The sequence below is a fragment of the Ictalurus furcatus genome, chromosome 25 (assembly GCF_023375685.1).
Source record: "Ictalurus furcatus strain D&B chromosome 25, Billie_1.0, whole genome shotgun sequence".
NCBI classification, from domain to species: Eukaryota; Metazoa; Chordata; class Actinopteri; order Siluriformes; family Ictaluridae; genus Ictalurus; species Ictalurus furcatus.
The window spans coordinates 4846093-4860250 of NC_071279.1; the positions used below are offsets into that span (position 1 = coordinate 4846093).

Below are 14158 nucleotides of genomic sequence, written 5' to 3' on the forward strand. Positions count from 1 at the left end.
TTTTTATATATAACACACACGCACACAATATATAAACACACAAACTAATAATAAATATATATATATATATATATATATATATTTATTACACACACACAATATATATATTGTGTGTGTGAAAATATATATATATATATCACACACAAAATATATATATTAGTTTGTGTGTGTGTGTGTATATATATATATATATATATATATATATATATATATATATATACACACACACACACATACACACACACACACACACACACACACACTTATTATTAAACTATTTACTATCAGAATAGTGGAGTCATGAACAGTGACCTTTACTGATGTAAGAGAGGTCCTTTGATGTTGTCCTTGGCTCTTTTGTGACTTCCTGGAAGAATAGTTACTGTGCTCTTGGAGGAATTTTGGAAGGTTGGCCACGTCTGGGAAGGTTCACTACTGTGCAGAGTTTTTCCATTTGGAGATAATGACTCTCACTGAGTCCCAGAGCCTTTGAAATAGCTTTGTAACCCTTCCCAGACTGATGTATTTCAATCACCTTCTTCCTCATCATTTCTGGAATTTCTTTCAACTTTGGTATAGTGTGTTACTGAGTAAGACCTTTTAACCAACTTCATGTTGTTGAAACAGTTCTATTTAAGTGTTGATTTGATTGAACAGGGTTTGCAGTAATCAGGCCTGGCTACATCTAGTCCAGCTGAACCCCATTATGAATGCAGTTTCATAGATTTGGAGAATTAGTAACAAGGACAAATACATTTTCACACAGGCCCAGTTGGTTTTGGATAACATTTTTGCTTCAGTAAAAAAAAATCTCATCATTGTTATTAACTGTATTTTGGTGTTCACTCAGTTTGCCTTTTATATCAGATTTTTTTTCCATTTCTGAAACAATTTAGTATGAGATATACCCAAAAACAGAAGAAATCAAATACTTTTTCACAGCACTGTATTTAACAAATTAATATTATTAATATGGCTCTAACTATAAAAATGGTTCTGTTTGGAAATAGTCAAATTCAAACAAGTAAATCAAATCATATAAATAGTCAGTCAAAACTAACCAGATATTTATTGTGTTTTTTGCAAGCTCCCGTCAACATGTAGTTCTCCGGTCTGTGTTAAGAAAGACACCCTCATAAGATGTTACCAATGCTCCCAAACACTGCACAGGACAGCTCTGGAAACTAGCGCACTTCCGCCCATGATGCGTTCTACTCTAGAATGCGCTCTACTAGCACAATTTTGCGCATGTTGAACATCCAGGATGATAATCAGCATGTTCCTGCAGTGGAGGTGTTCATGCTACACTGCAGGTTGTAATTCAATACTAGGAGATTTTGCCGTGCAGCTCTACTGTTCTCACACACTGCGGCAAAAGCACAAGATCATAGTGGAGTCCACCAGCGTGAAGAAAATATCCTGTGCTGACCCATATCTCCAGAGTTCAGAGCATAAATCAAGTAAACAAGTGCAAGGTGCCTGGAGAGCGAGTGCCAGGTGCCATCAGCATCCTGAAGCTCTGTCTGAGAGAGAATCATTCAGTCCAAATACAGTAGTGACACGCTTTCCCACGGTGGCAGGGGACAAACGCCAGGTGGATTTAACCCCATGAAAAACTCTGTCCTGGTTCATCTTTTTCCATACAACACCAGTGTCAAAGCTCCGAGCATCTGAAATCTGGCTAGTATTTGCTGATATTCTCTTTCAGCGAACACTGAGCTTAAGATATACAACACATAGGTAATCAGCCATTGTGATGCCATCTTGTGCTCTGGCATTTGTTGTATGATCCTGAGGTTTTATTTTTGTCCCCTCTATGTCTGATTGTTTTGATGGTTAATATGTATGGTGTTGTTGTATTCATGTTTTTCTACACACCTACAGTGGAAACAAATTTCCTCTTTGAGGACAAACTATCTATCCAACACTCATTATAATTATGCAGTCAGAAAAAGACCAGCTACAGTTCTGCTCCAAAAAAATTAGGGCTGGGAAATACGATGATATAATTGTTTTATGTGAGAAATGTAGTGTCAATCTTTTTTTATTCCCTGACAGTGTTGTGCGTGCTGTCAGTACTTTGCTAGTAACAAGTGGCACGACTGTTTGTGTTAAATATCATATGTCCAATATTAGGAGATTTTTTTTTTCACCATAATGCCAAACTTTAATATAACTCTTATAAAAGAACACCGGACACACAGCAAACTCAGCGAGAACAATCACATTTTAAAATGTCTACTCAAACTATATATAGCGTGTGTTGAATATCAACATACACTCACCAGCCACTTTATTAGGGACACATGTACCAGGTGTACATTCATGCATGTATCTAATATCATGTGGTAGCAGCATGATACAGGTCAAGCGCTTCAAGTGATGTTCACATCAAACATCAGATGAAGAAAAGGCGCGATCTCTGACCTGGTGGACAGGAGTGGAACCTGAGGAGGTGTTCTGCTCTTGTAGCCCGTCCACCTCGAGGTTTGATGTGCTGTGTATTCTGAGATGCTTTTTGGCTCACCACGGTTGTAAAGAGTGATTATTTGAGTTACTATAGATTTCCTGTCCACTCAAACTAGTCTGGTCGGTCTCCTCTTAACTCGCTCATGAACAAGGCGTTTCAGCCTGCAGACCCTCCGCTCACATTCTGTGTAAACTCTAGAGAAGGTTGTGTGTGAAAATCCCAGGAGATCAGCAGTTTATGAAATACTCAAACCTGCCCATCGGGTACGACAACCATGCCACGATCGAAGTAATCGAGATCAAACACCAGAACGGGGAATAAATTGTGATGTGGACATTAACTGGAGCTTTTGAGCTGTATAGGCATGATTTTATGCATTGTGCTGCTGCCACATGATTGGCTGATTAGATAACTGCATGCAGGTGTTCCTATTAAAGTGGATGGTGAGTGTCCATCACACACTAGATTACACTGTAGATGCTCACTCAACACTACATTATAAGTATCACATGCATGTATGAAATGGCTCATTAGGTCAGTTTCTCAGATTCCTTCAAATTTGTACATTTCCTTATATTTAATACATGGAGCATCTCTGCCTTTGGTCCTGAATGGAGGCTTGTTAATTAGCTGAATAATATCTTAGACTATGAAACACACACACACACAAAAAAAATACATACGTGTTATCCGAGACTAGGACCAGGAAACACCTTCCCAACATGAGCAGCTGTCTGCACAGCACCGTTAATAACAGTGACGTACTGAGACTGATGTTATTTCACGTGCTATCCGAATCAGTGTGAATGAGCATGTTATGGTATATAAAAAGGCATGCATGCCTCGTCTTTGAAATGCATCTACATTTATGTATGCGATCGCGGGTTAGTCATGCGGAAAGCACTGCAGGATGGAGAGGAGAGCTTTAAATCAGCTGTGTGTGTGTGTGTGTGTGTGTCACTGGTGTCACTTTCCTGCAGAACATCTAAAACGCAGATCAGCTGTATGTGCGTGCGCGCGTGCGTTGCAGCAGCACCAACTCCATGTGCCCGGAGGTGATTAAGGACTCACCTGCCTGGGTGAGGAGCTCCGACATAGCCCAGACCCCCAGCAGCAGGCTGCACAGCAAACCCGCCTGCGCGCACAGCAGCTCGCGCCTCTTACGAACTTTGAAGATCTTCGCGATGGCGCATTTCTTCTTCATGTTGTCTCTCTGCTCCAATTCGATCCTCATTTCATTTCAGATGCGGCGTTTTCTTCCTCTTCCTCTTCCTCTCTCTCTCTCTCTCTCTCTCTACACATGCAAGCGCGCCGGTGTTTCTGAATCAATGCACCATTTCCGTCCCAAATCCTCCAGATTACTGCCCTTGCAGACAGAAATGCATGCACGCGCTGTTTGCACTGTATCCTACCCGTCACTCACATCCACGTTCCTCGAGGTCTCCTTCTTTCCGGCTCTCAAAGCGGCGTGCAGACGTGCGCGCGCCCCCACCCCGCGCTCGTCTTAATTGGAAACCCGAGTTGATTTCATCTAGTTTAATTGGTCTGTATGAAGGGGGCGTGGCTATGTGGCTATCCCGCCCACTCGAACTCAAGATGGAAAAAAAAAAGTAACGCACTACCCGCGTTAAGGAATCCAGGAGTGATGCCCAGTTCAGACTTACAGTACTTCGTCTGATTCGATTCTCTAAAATGAATCGTTTAAATGAGTCAAACTATACGACCCGTGATTTGGTTTGATTCATCACTTCGAGCAGCATGTCTGCGTTTTTATTCCGGTTTTATTTGCCCTCATCACTCAGATGTGTGTATAAGGTCAAATGAGTGTGCAGGAACATCAGGAACACTTAAAGCAAGATTGTATAATGTTTTATCCTGGCCAGGGTTCCGGTGGAGCTGGAGGCAATCCCGTGTCTACAGGATGTTGCGATTTTGCAAAAGCAGAAATGAAGGCAAAATCAAGGAAACTCCACAATATTCGCCAGAGCTTGCAATTTTTCGAAATTTCCGAGTTTCCGCTGATTTGGGCCAAAACACGTCATGTGACGTCATCACAACGCGCAGTCAGCCAAAGCCAGATTCGATTCATGTGTATCGAGCATGAGTACAGCTAAAAGGTTTCATTTACAAAAAAAAACAACACTGCGAAAGACCGTGCAAAACAATTTCATGCAATTGCAATTTCGCCAATTCAAACAGCTTTCCGCAAAACAAACACTTTTTTGTAAAATCAAGCATTTTTGGCCGCAACAATCACAAAAAAAATCCACAAAATTTTGTATGGACTGACACTGGTTGCAAAGTGGAAGAAGTCACCCTTGATGGGATGCCACTCTATCGCACACACACATCCAGACACTCATTCACATCAGTTGTGACATACCAATTACAGCAATTTAGCACAGCCATGTTTTTGGACAGTGGGAGGAAACCCAGGTGAACGTGAGGAGAACATGAAACTCAGCACAGACGGTAACCCAGGGACCCTGGAGCTGTGAGGAGGCAATGCTACCCATCACACCAGTAACACCATTTAGTCATACAACAGTTTAAATATAGCAGAATACTTGCATATTGGGAAAGTTAAATAACTGGAACTATATTATAATCCAAATCACTTCTAACATAAAATTCCACCATCCCACTGTGGTCCACTCCTCTCACCTGAGTCTGAGGCTCGTGCAGAGTGATAATTAACTATGACCTGAGGTTAAACCTGGCTCAGCTTCACAATAGAATTGTTATTTTGTCCATTTTTATAGATGGAGTGTCAGAAACCATAAAACATCTGGTCAAGATACTGAAAAACTTGACAAAGGCATTACCTAGAGACTATAAGCTGCTGTTAACTGTTGGCTAGACTTGTAACTCCACTGCAATCTAAAGAAGCAAACATCAGACACCAAGCTTGGCTGATTGATCACATGAGAATACGGTGGTACATTTCATTTTTGGCTATTTCACTGAACTAAGAATATCTTCCTGTTATGATACAATGGGTTTCGTGTGTGTGTCCATGTGCAATAAGAGAGAATAATATAATGCACTCAAACCCACATACAGTGATCTGTGGTGGTGAAAATGAGTGACACTGGCAGCTTTAGATGGCCCTTTTCACCGAAAGTGTTAGTATGTAGATGTAGAATAAATGTATTTCCAGTAAGCCTTAGAGCTGACTGTTCACCACAGTAACACCAGCATGATTTTCACCTTCACTCACAATGGAAAGCTTTTGGACTTCTTTGTCAGTAATGCTGAGAATAATGCTGACCTGTCCAGAATTGTTGGAGAACACTGAGGACTCCAAGTGAAATAAAGGATGTAAATTCTTCATGGAACAATTCTGAAAGTAGCTGGGAATAACACCAGATTTTAACCGCGAGCTACCTTCGATGTAGGCAGCAGCAGTGAAATCCTGGCTACGTGTAAATGTACATCCTTTGCAAATCACAAAATATATATCTTTATCCATGTTGATTGCTCTAAAACACTGACTATGTTTGTGGCTTGGCTTGGCGGTTAAGGGTCTGGGTTACTGATCGGAAGGTCGGGGGTTCAAGCCCCAGTACTGCCAAGCTGCCACTGTTGGACCCTTGAGCAAGGCCCTTAACCCTCTCTGCTCCAGGGGCGCCGTATCATGGTTGACCCTGCGCTCTGACCCCAGCTTCCTAACATGCTGGGGTACACAAAGAAAAGAATTTCACTGTCCTGTAATGTATATGTGATCAATAAAGACTCATTATCATTATGTTTACATCCATCCATCCATCTTCTACCGCTTACTCCTTCTTCAGGGTCACGGGGAACCTGGAGCCAATCCCAGGGAGCATCGGGCACAAGGCGGGGTACACCCTGGACAGGGTGCCAGTTCATCGCAGGGCACAATCACATACACATTCACACACCCATTCATACACTACGGACACTTTAGACACGCCAATCAGCCTACCATGCATGTCTTTGGACTGGTGGAGGAAACCGGAGTACCCGGAGGAAACCCCCGCAGCACGGGGAGAACAATTATGTTTACATGCACATCAATATTCCGATATTAAGGGGAGTTTGGCGATATTCTAATTAGTATTGAGTCATGTAAACGCTGCAATCCGATTACCCGATTCAGATTAAGACAATATTCTGGTCCCCCAAATTCTGATTCCCACCACTGGGATATTTTAATTCCAAATTTGTTGCATGGAAACACCTTAGTCAAAAAAATCAACTGAAAGGAGATATATATACGCATGCTTAGTCTGCAAGGCATTGTAGGTGCTAACAGATGCATAGCTGTAGGCTTGGTATTTAGCAATGACAACTCAGGCATACTTACAACAACCACGCACTGTATACAGGAATATTCCCATGCCTGTACGCATATAAACATCGTATTCAGAACATGGCTGCAATTTGATATGCATGTAAGACTGGTCACTGTTTCTTCCAGTCTTCTTCCACAAGAAAGCTATGAAAGTTTTTTTTAGAATTCTAACACAAAGGGATGCAAAAGTGGTCATTGTTGTGCTTGCAGCTGAAGTACACCTACCCTGCGAAAACAACTTCCTGCAGCAACAAGTAGAACTGGAATCCAATGGCGCCAATGGGGATGCCTCTGCCACAAGTCTAGTCTTTCTTGTTATTAATTTGTATGCCAGAAATATCCTTAAAATATACTTCAAACAGAAAGGACACTACTGAAGAAAAAAAACTGTTTCAGACATTTGACGCATGAGACACATGGACAGACCGATGGCAGAAATTGCAGCTAGAAAAAAAACAATGCGTCGTGAGTTCCTGTACATGAACGTGTAAGTAACACGTGTAAGATGAAGCTATTGAAGAAAACACTATTTCATTTGACTTTTGACCTTGCTGTGACTTTGACCCTGTTTGTATCAATTCCAAAATCTGTAACACTTTAGAATACTGAACTGGCATTACCGATTAACTACACAGGAAGAAATGGATAACGCACTATTAACATTCTAGTAAGTACTATTAACTAACTAGAAACTCTGATTAATGAATTAGTAAGTAATAGCACACAGATGAATGCGGTACTTCACTATTAGCTAATCCATAGCTACTATTTCTTTCATGCCTCCTGGAGAAATTTGGTTACTGCACACAACCTTGGGGTAACCATGAACAATCATCTGTCCTTTTCCTCTCACATTGCTAATCTGACACGCTCATGGTGATTTCTCCTTTACAAGATCAGACGGATTTGTCCATTTCTATCCATACAGGTCACTCAGGTGCTGGTTCAGTCTCGTCATTCCGAGACTGGACTACTGCAACTCACTCATTGCAGGTCTTCCTCTGAGTGCCATTCGACCTCTGCAGCTGATCCAGAATGCAGCTGCTTGACTTGATTTCAGCCTTCCTTAGTTATCCCACACCACCACATTGCTACGCTCCCTCCACCGGCTTTGCGCATCAGATTTAACTCTGATACTTACCTCAAATCAGTTATCACACCCCGCACTGCACCACACTCCCTCTGAAACTCTAGCACCGTTTGACTGGCGCCACCATCTCTCAGGGTAACTAAGAGTTTCTTAGTAGTTCACCGGGAGGCATGAAAGAAATAGTAGTTATATTGATTAGCTAATAGCGTATGCGGTATGCAAATTTTGAGGGCTTGTAAGACACCAACCCATTAATATCCCCTAAATGCTTTATTCCTATGTGTCATCTTTACAGTAAATCTTTATATAACATATGCAAGCCTGGTAATTTACCACACAAAGCTGCACACTACCTTAACTGTCATAAAGACACCAACAAATGGCCTAATTACATTTAGACTAGTGTCAAAAATGATAGCATGTATATCACTTTGGTGTAGGACCGAGATCACAAGCTATAAATAAATAAATTAAATAAATAAATAAATAATAGCCACTTGGAGTGTAATTATGCAACTGAATCATGTTGCTGTGTAATATTTAAATAAATCAATGTAATAGTATACACTGTATTATTTCACTCAGAAAAAGGTGAAAGGATGGTGTTTCTAACCAAGTCCAAGGTGAAACGAAGGACACTCACACATGCTGTCACAGTGAGATCTGTCATCAGAGATCTGTCATGTCATATACAGCAACAGTGTGGCACAATTATTTCATCCATCAAGACATGCTGATGGCTGTGTGTGTGTGTGAAACAGGTTTTACAGTTGCTTACTGAGAGAAATCACATCAATGTGATGACCATTACTAGCTAGTTAGCAGATAACAGTACGTATGGACAAGAGATCAGAATTTTTAAATATCCTTAATATAATTAATCCTTTTGCTATATGCTGATTCTGCATCATTATAAATTGTCTTGATAAATCCATGACAGTACCCTATTTATATTATTTCACCATTTTATCATGCATTTCATACAGCATTAACCGCACGAGTTATCCATTAAAACTGCCACATAAAAGGAATTTCTTGAACTCTCTCTGCGTGTGTGTCCTGTTTTCGTGTCCACTGGGTTTTGATCTCACGCTTCAGTGCAGAGTACAGAGGCCATCCCTATATTAAAGCACTATATTAATACACCACTTTGGCCATAATGAAGTCAATTCCCATTGTTGAACTTTTAATTTCTCATCCTGTTCAATTAAACGTTAATGACATTTTCACTAATGGAAAATCACGCTCTCGAGTGCCATGCCATTCAATTACACAGCACACACACCTGGGCATTAAGGGCCATGAGTGATTTCAGACCTGGAAGTTCACACCAGTGACAGGCTTTCATAAACCTAGCCTGGGTCACCATTTAAAACCCAAATGGAAGGATGGATAGAGTGATTGAGGTGCAGGTGAAATACAACAGAAGGTATAATAAACATTTACAAGGTTTATTACTTTCTCTATAGTTAATTTTTTTTTCTAAATACATTTGGGTGAGAATCTAGAACTGAATTGACCAATTGAGTTTTGTATTTTTTGGCTTGAATGAAAGTACAATGTTTCTGAAATGACAGTAGTTTTTGTTTTTATAAGACCTAGCTACAAATGAATGTTTTGAGTCCACAAACTAGCCATCTTATTAGTTCTTTAATAATTTACATGATTTTATGCATTTCACTGCTGCCACATGATTGGCTGACTGGATAATTGCAGAAATGAACTGGTGAATAGGTGTATTTTTCATTCAGTTAGTTATTTGGTGGAAAAAGGCTGACAATGGAAAGTAAAACCTTTCCTTAAGGTGATGAAGGCTAAGTATATATCTACATCACAACACCAGTGACTTCAGTATGTCTATTATTCTATGATTGTAAAGTAAATGTAAATATTATAGTATAGTTATTTGGAAGTCACACAACTTGAGAATGTGACTTATCAGTCTTTCAATAAATGTGCATATGTATAATAGCTGTGCCAAAAAGGCTCAAACGTAATGGTTTTAAGTAACGGGAAGTTACTAACAGGTATTTAAAAAATTTAACCCACCAATTCAATATCAATATAAGCTATTCACAAGGTTAAAGACAGTGTTACAGCAAAGAAACACTCAAATATACAGGAGTCAGGAAACATTGCTCTACAGAGAAGCTTTTTCTGTTTTTTGTTTTGTTTTTTTCTAGCATGGCACATCATGGACAGTGTTAGACAGATGTGACGGAGTTGTTTATTGGCTTAAATCTGTCTAGCAGATCTTTGTCATCTGCCACAGTCTGAAGGAGTGTCAATAGCTCGGGTGAGCAATCCTCTCTCCAGGAGACAAGCAGAGCTTCAGCATGCTGAAGGCACCTAGCCGTGCACTCGTTCTTCTGATTTATGGCCTGAACTCTAGAGATATTGGTCAGCAATGGACAATTTCTTCACGCTGGTTGACTCCAGCAGTCAGTGAACAGTGTGTTGCTCCTCTCTGATCTGCAGCAGGGGGAGTAGCACTATAGCTAAAGCTGATTAAGCTCTTCCTGGCATTGGTCCGAGCACATGTGCCAGGTTTCTAGGCGTGGGCTGTCTAATCCTCTGGCCTGGCATATCGCTGCACAAATGTATGAATTTGTGTGATAGAGAAAGCCGTAACCATGATGTAATTAGGGTCATGACTTTTAGAGCCAAAGTGCCAGCCTTGCTTATGAACAGCCTTGCTTGTGTTTATTTGTTTATACCATTCTATATCTATTTATTGACCCTTTCATTGGACTGAAACCTGATCTAACTACAATTTCCTTACCAGAGTCCATTTAATAATAAGACTTGTACCACAGTACCATTGAATTCTCAAAGGTGTTGATTAATGTTCTATAACAGCTGCTTTGACACTACTTCCTGCAGACACTTTACATAATCTAATGCTAATAATAAACAGATTACAAAGGTTGTTATTTAACAAACAAAAATATATAATCATTGCTTTGGTAAAGCTTTCTGTTTATTATCTTTATTTAGCATATGTTAGAAAGTTTTCCAGGGGTAAGTTTTCAGTACAGAGTACTTTGTGCTTTTATAGCTGCTATAACATACGTGCTAATAGGAATTACATTGTTATTCCTATAAATAGCTAAAGAGCATGATGTGTTGTACATTAATTAAACTAAATAAAAAAATTTTATACTTAGCAAATTAATGCATGATGAAAATGGATAAAATACGGTTATTGTGGACTACACAATGGCAACAGCTGTACTCACTCACTCAGTCACTTTCAGTAAGAATTTTATCCTGATCAGGGTCACAGTGGACCTGACGCCTATGCCATGCATGAGCCAGGAATACCCTGGATGGGTTGCTAGACTGTCAAAGGGTACTGTTCACACACACTCATACACACATTCACACCTAGGGGCAATTTATCTTAGCCAATCCAATGGAATGTTTTTGTTAGATGGGAGGAAACTGGAGAACCTGGAATAAACCCATAGGGATATGGGGAGAACATGAAAACTCCCCACAGACAGTAACCCAAGCTCAGGATTTTACCAAGGAGCCTTGAACTGTGAGGTCCTGCCCAAAAATTTGCACTTGTGAGCCAACATCTCTCATTCAGAAGGCCTTATAAGGGCAGCTTCTTAGGTTTCTTATTTTAGCTCAAATTACTGTCCTTCTCTGCAAGGACAATACCATAAGTCTCTTCACTGGAAGGTAGTTGCATGAAAGTTGAAAACAAGGGGACAGCAGTGTTATTAAAAGACTAATTATATCATTTTTAAAATGTAAACGTCATGACAAAATGTCAAGCAATTATTGCATTCTGAAAAATGAAATATATGCATACATCTAACACACAAGACAAGATAAATATACTCCTTGTGTCAGCGTCTGCAAGATAAGATTCCCACTTTGAGTGTGGAACACCATGGTATACTGTGTTTGGAGGACAAAATGAGAGAGAGAGAGAAGATACTAAACAACAAGTATGTAATGCAATTGGTCAATTTTTATACTGATGCTGTGGATTTTTCCCCATGGCTTATATACATCTATATACAGCATTATAAGATATTAATAACATATTAATAACAAAAAGATAACTAATCTTATAGGAACTGAATTATCACAAATGCAGAATGCAATGGAAACACCCAACACATCTCTAAACCTCTCAACATGCATATGTATATTATAATACTCATAATATCCATCCATCCATTTTCTATACCGCTTATCCAACAGGGAGTCTGGAGCCTATCCCAGAGAGCATGGGGCAAGGCAGGGTACACCTTGGACAGGATGCCAATCCATCGCAGGGCACAATCACACACACATTCACACACTACAGACACTTTGGACATCAGCCTACCATGCATGTCTTTGGACTGGAGGAGTAAACCGGAGTACCCGGAGGAAACCACCACGGAGAACATGCGGCAGGAATTGAACCCCCAACCCTGGAGGTGTGAGGTGACTGTGCTAACCACTAAGCCACCATGCACCCTCTCTAACCTAATTGATAAGGTATAGCATTTTAATATAAACTGATAAAACTCAAACATCTTAAAATAACCTGCAGAATAATTTATGGTATAAAATCTAAAGAAATAGCATCATGGAGACATGTGACTGATGATATCTAGGGATTGGGCACTGGGAATAAGCACTAAAATAGCTCCATTATTTCGCTGTCTGAGAAGGGGAGAAGGAGTGATAGAGGTGGAGATAGAGTCAGAAGGAAAAGGCAAAATAAAGGAAGAATAACCTTTCGCTCTTGTCTTCCACCGAGGCTCATCAAGACAGACCGCAAAGGTTATTTCCTAAAGAAAGCAGACGTTATGTGCGGACAGAGAATTCCTCTGAGTTTATTTCACCACAACCTGACAAGCTTCATAGGGAAAATAAATCGCTCTGAGTAAACAGGAGCTCGGGTGAGCAGGCAAGGATCAATTCCATCCAGCTCTGACCTCAAACACTCATCTACTGCTAATGAGGAAAATTATGATTCGCAATACACGAGAAGCAAAGAGGATAGTTATGCTTAATACCATTTGCAGTTCTACTTCATTCCTACTAACCAACAGGGGTACCTGGACACCTCCTTGTGCTCACTTATACCAAGACCTTCCAACAAAGTCACATAGGGACTTATTCTGCAGTTTCTGCAATAAATACTGCCATCATACAGCAGTCTTTTCCTTTCTTCTTCTTGCCTGTGTGCATGATGGACTACACGAACACAATATGGAGCTATCTGTTTAGCATCTTGTGATCATGGCCAGAGCTACAGCCTCCCCTTGTTCCTTTGTACCTCAGTCAGAAGCCCAGAAAATGGTCTAATACAGTGGTCACCTGACCATCTAATCATTGCCTTAAGAAGTTCTTGATCAATGAAATCCATCCATCCATCCATCTTCTACCGCTTATTCCTTCTTCAGGGTCGCGGGGGAACCAGGAGCCAATCCCAGGGAGCATCGGGCACAAGGCGGGGTACACACTGGACAGGGTGCCAGTCCATCGCAGGGCACAACTGATCAATGAAATCAGGTGTTAGATTTTGGTTGGAGATGAAACCTGCAGGACGGTAGATCTCAAGGAAGAGGGTTGGTGACCACAGATCTAGACAGTAAAGTTCATAGTATAGAATATAGTGCATTGTGCATGATTTGAGACATGGCTTGAGACAGAGCCAACCACAAACCGAGAATAATCTGCTGCTGTCAGTAAACAATAATATCCTAATCTCGCTTGTCATAATATCTGGTATACCTGGGTCAACAGGTGTGACCTCACCATCCATGATTTCCCTAGTTGTAGCTCCATTTTGAGCCTATAGCTGCTGCATCCATTATAGCTCAGCTCTGCAGCCAGCGTTATGAAGGTTAAGAGGATTAGCTGATGGACAGTTTCTGCCTGTCCCAGTCAATTATCAAAATGAAAGCCCGGATCTCGCATCAAACTGATTTCTGTCTCCGTCACAGGAAGCGGAAAGACACTGTGGTATATCTACGCAAAATTGTGGATTATAGAAAAGCCTTTACAAGATAATGTCTCTAAAGTGCAAAAGAATATTATACAACACCTGCGAGCAGAAAATAGCTCATCTCAGCCAGCCATGCACACACACACTGATGAACACTCACTCAGGGGAAAAGAAATCACACACACTGAACCCCATGGGGTAAAAGAAACAGGGGAAAAGAAGAACCCCTGGATTAAAGAGTCGAATACAAAAGTGAAGGCTAACATGTGCTTCCGCCAACACACATGAAGTCAGCCAACCATTGCTGCTAATTCTTCC

At 40.6% G+C, this 14158-nt stretch overlaps 1 protein-coding gene across 1 annotated transcript in view; it reads right to left on the reverse strand.

The window, feature by feature from the left end:
* The window catches only part of slc24a4b (solute carrier family 24 member 4b), a 56088-nt gene extending 52372 nt beyond the window's left edge, over positions 1-3716 (reverse strand). The window contains exon 1 of the mRNA XM_053614219.1: positions 3542-3716. Coding sequence (XP_053470194.1) covers positions 3542-3704 — 163 coding nt within the window. The 5' untranslated portion in view covers positions 3705-3716. The remainder of the gene's footprint in view (positions 1-3541) is intronic.
* Positions 3717-14158: the final 10442 nt, after the last annotated feature.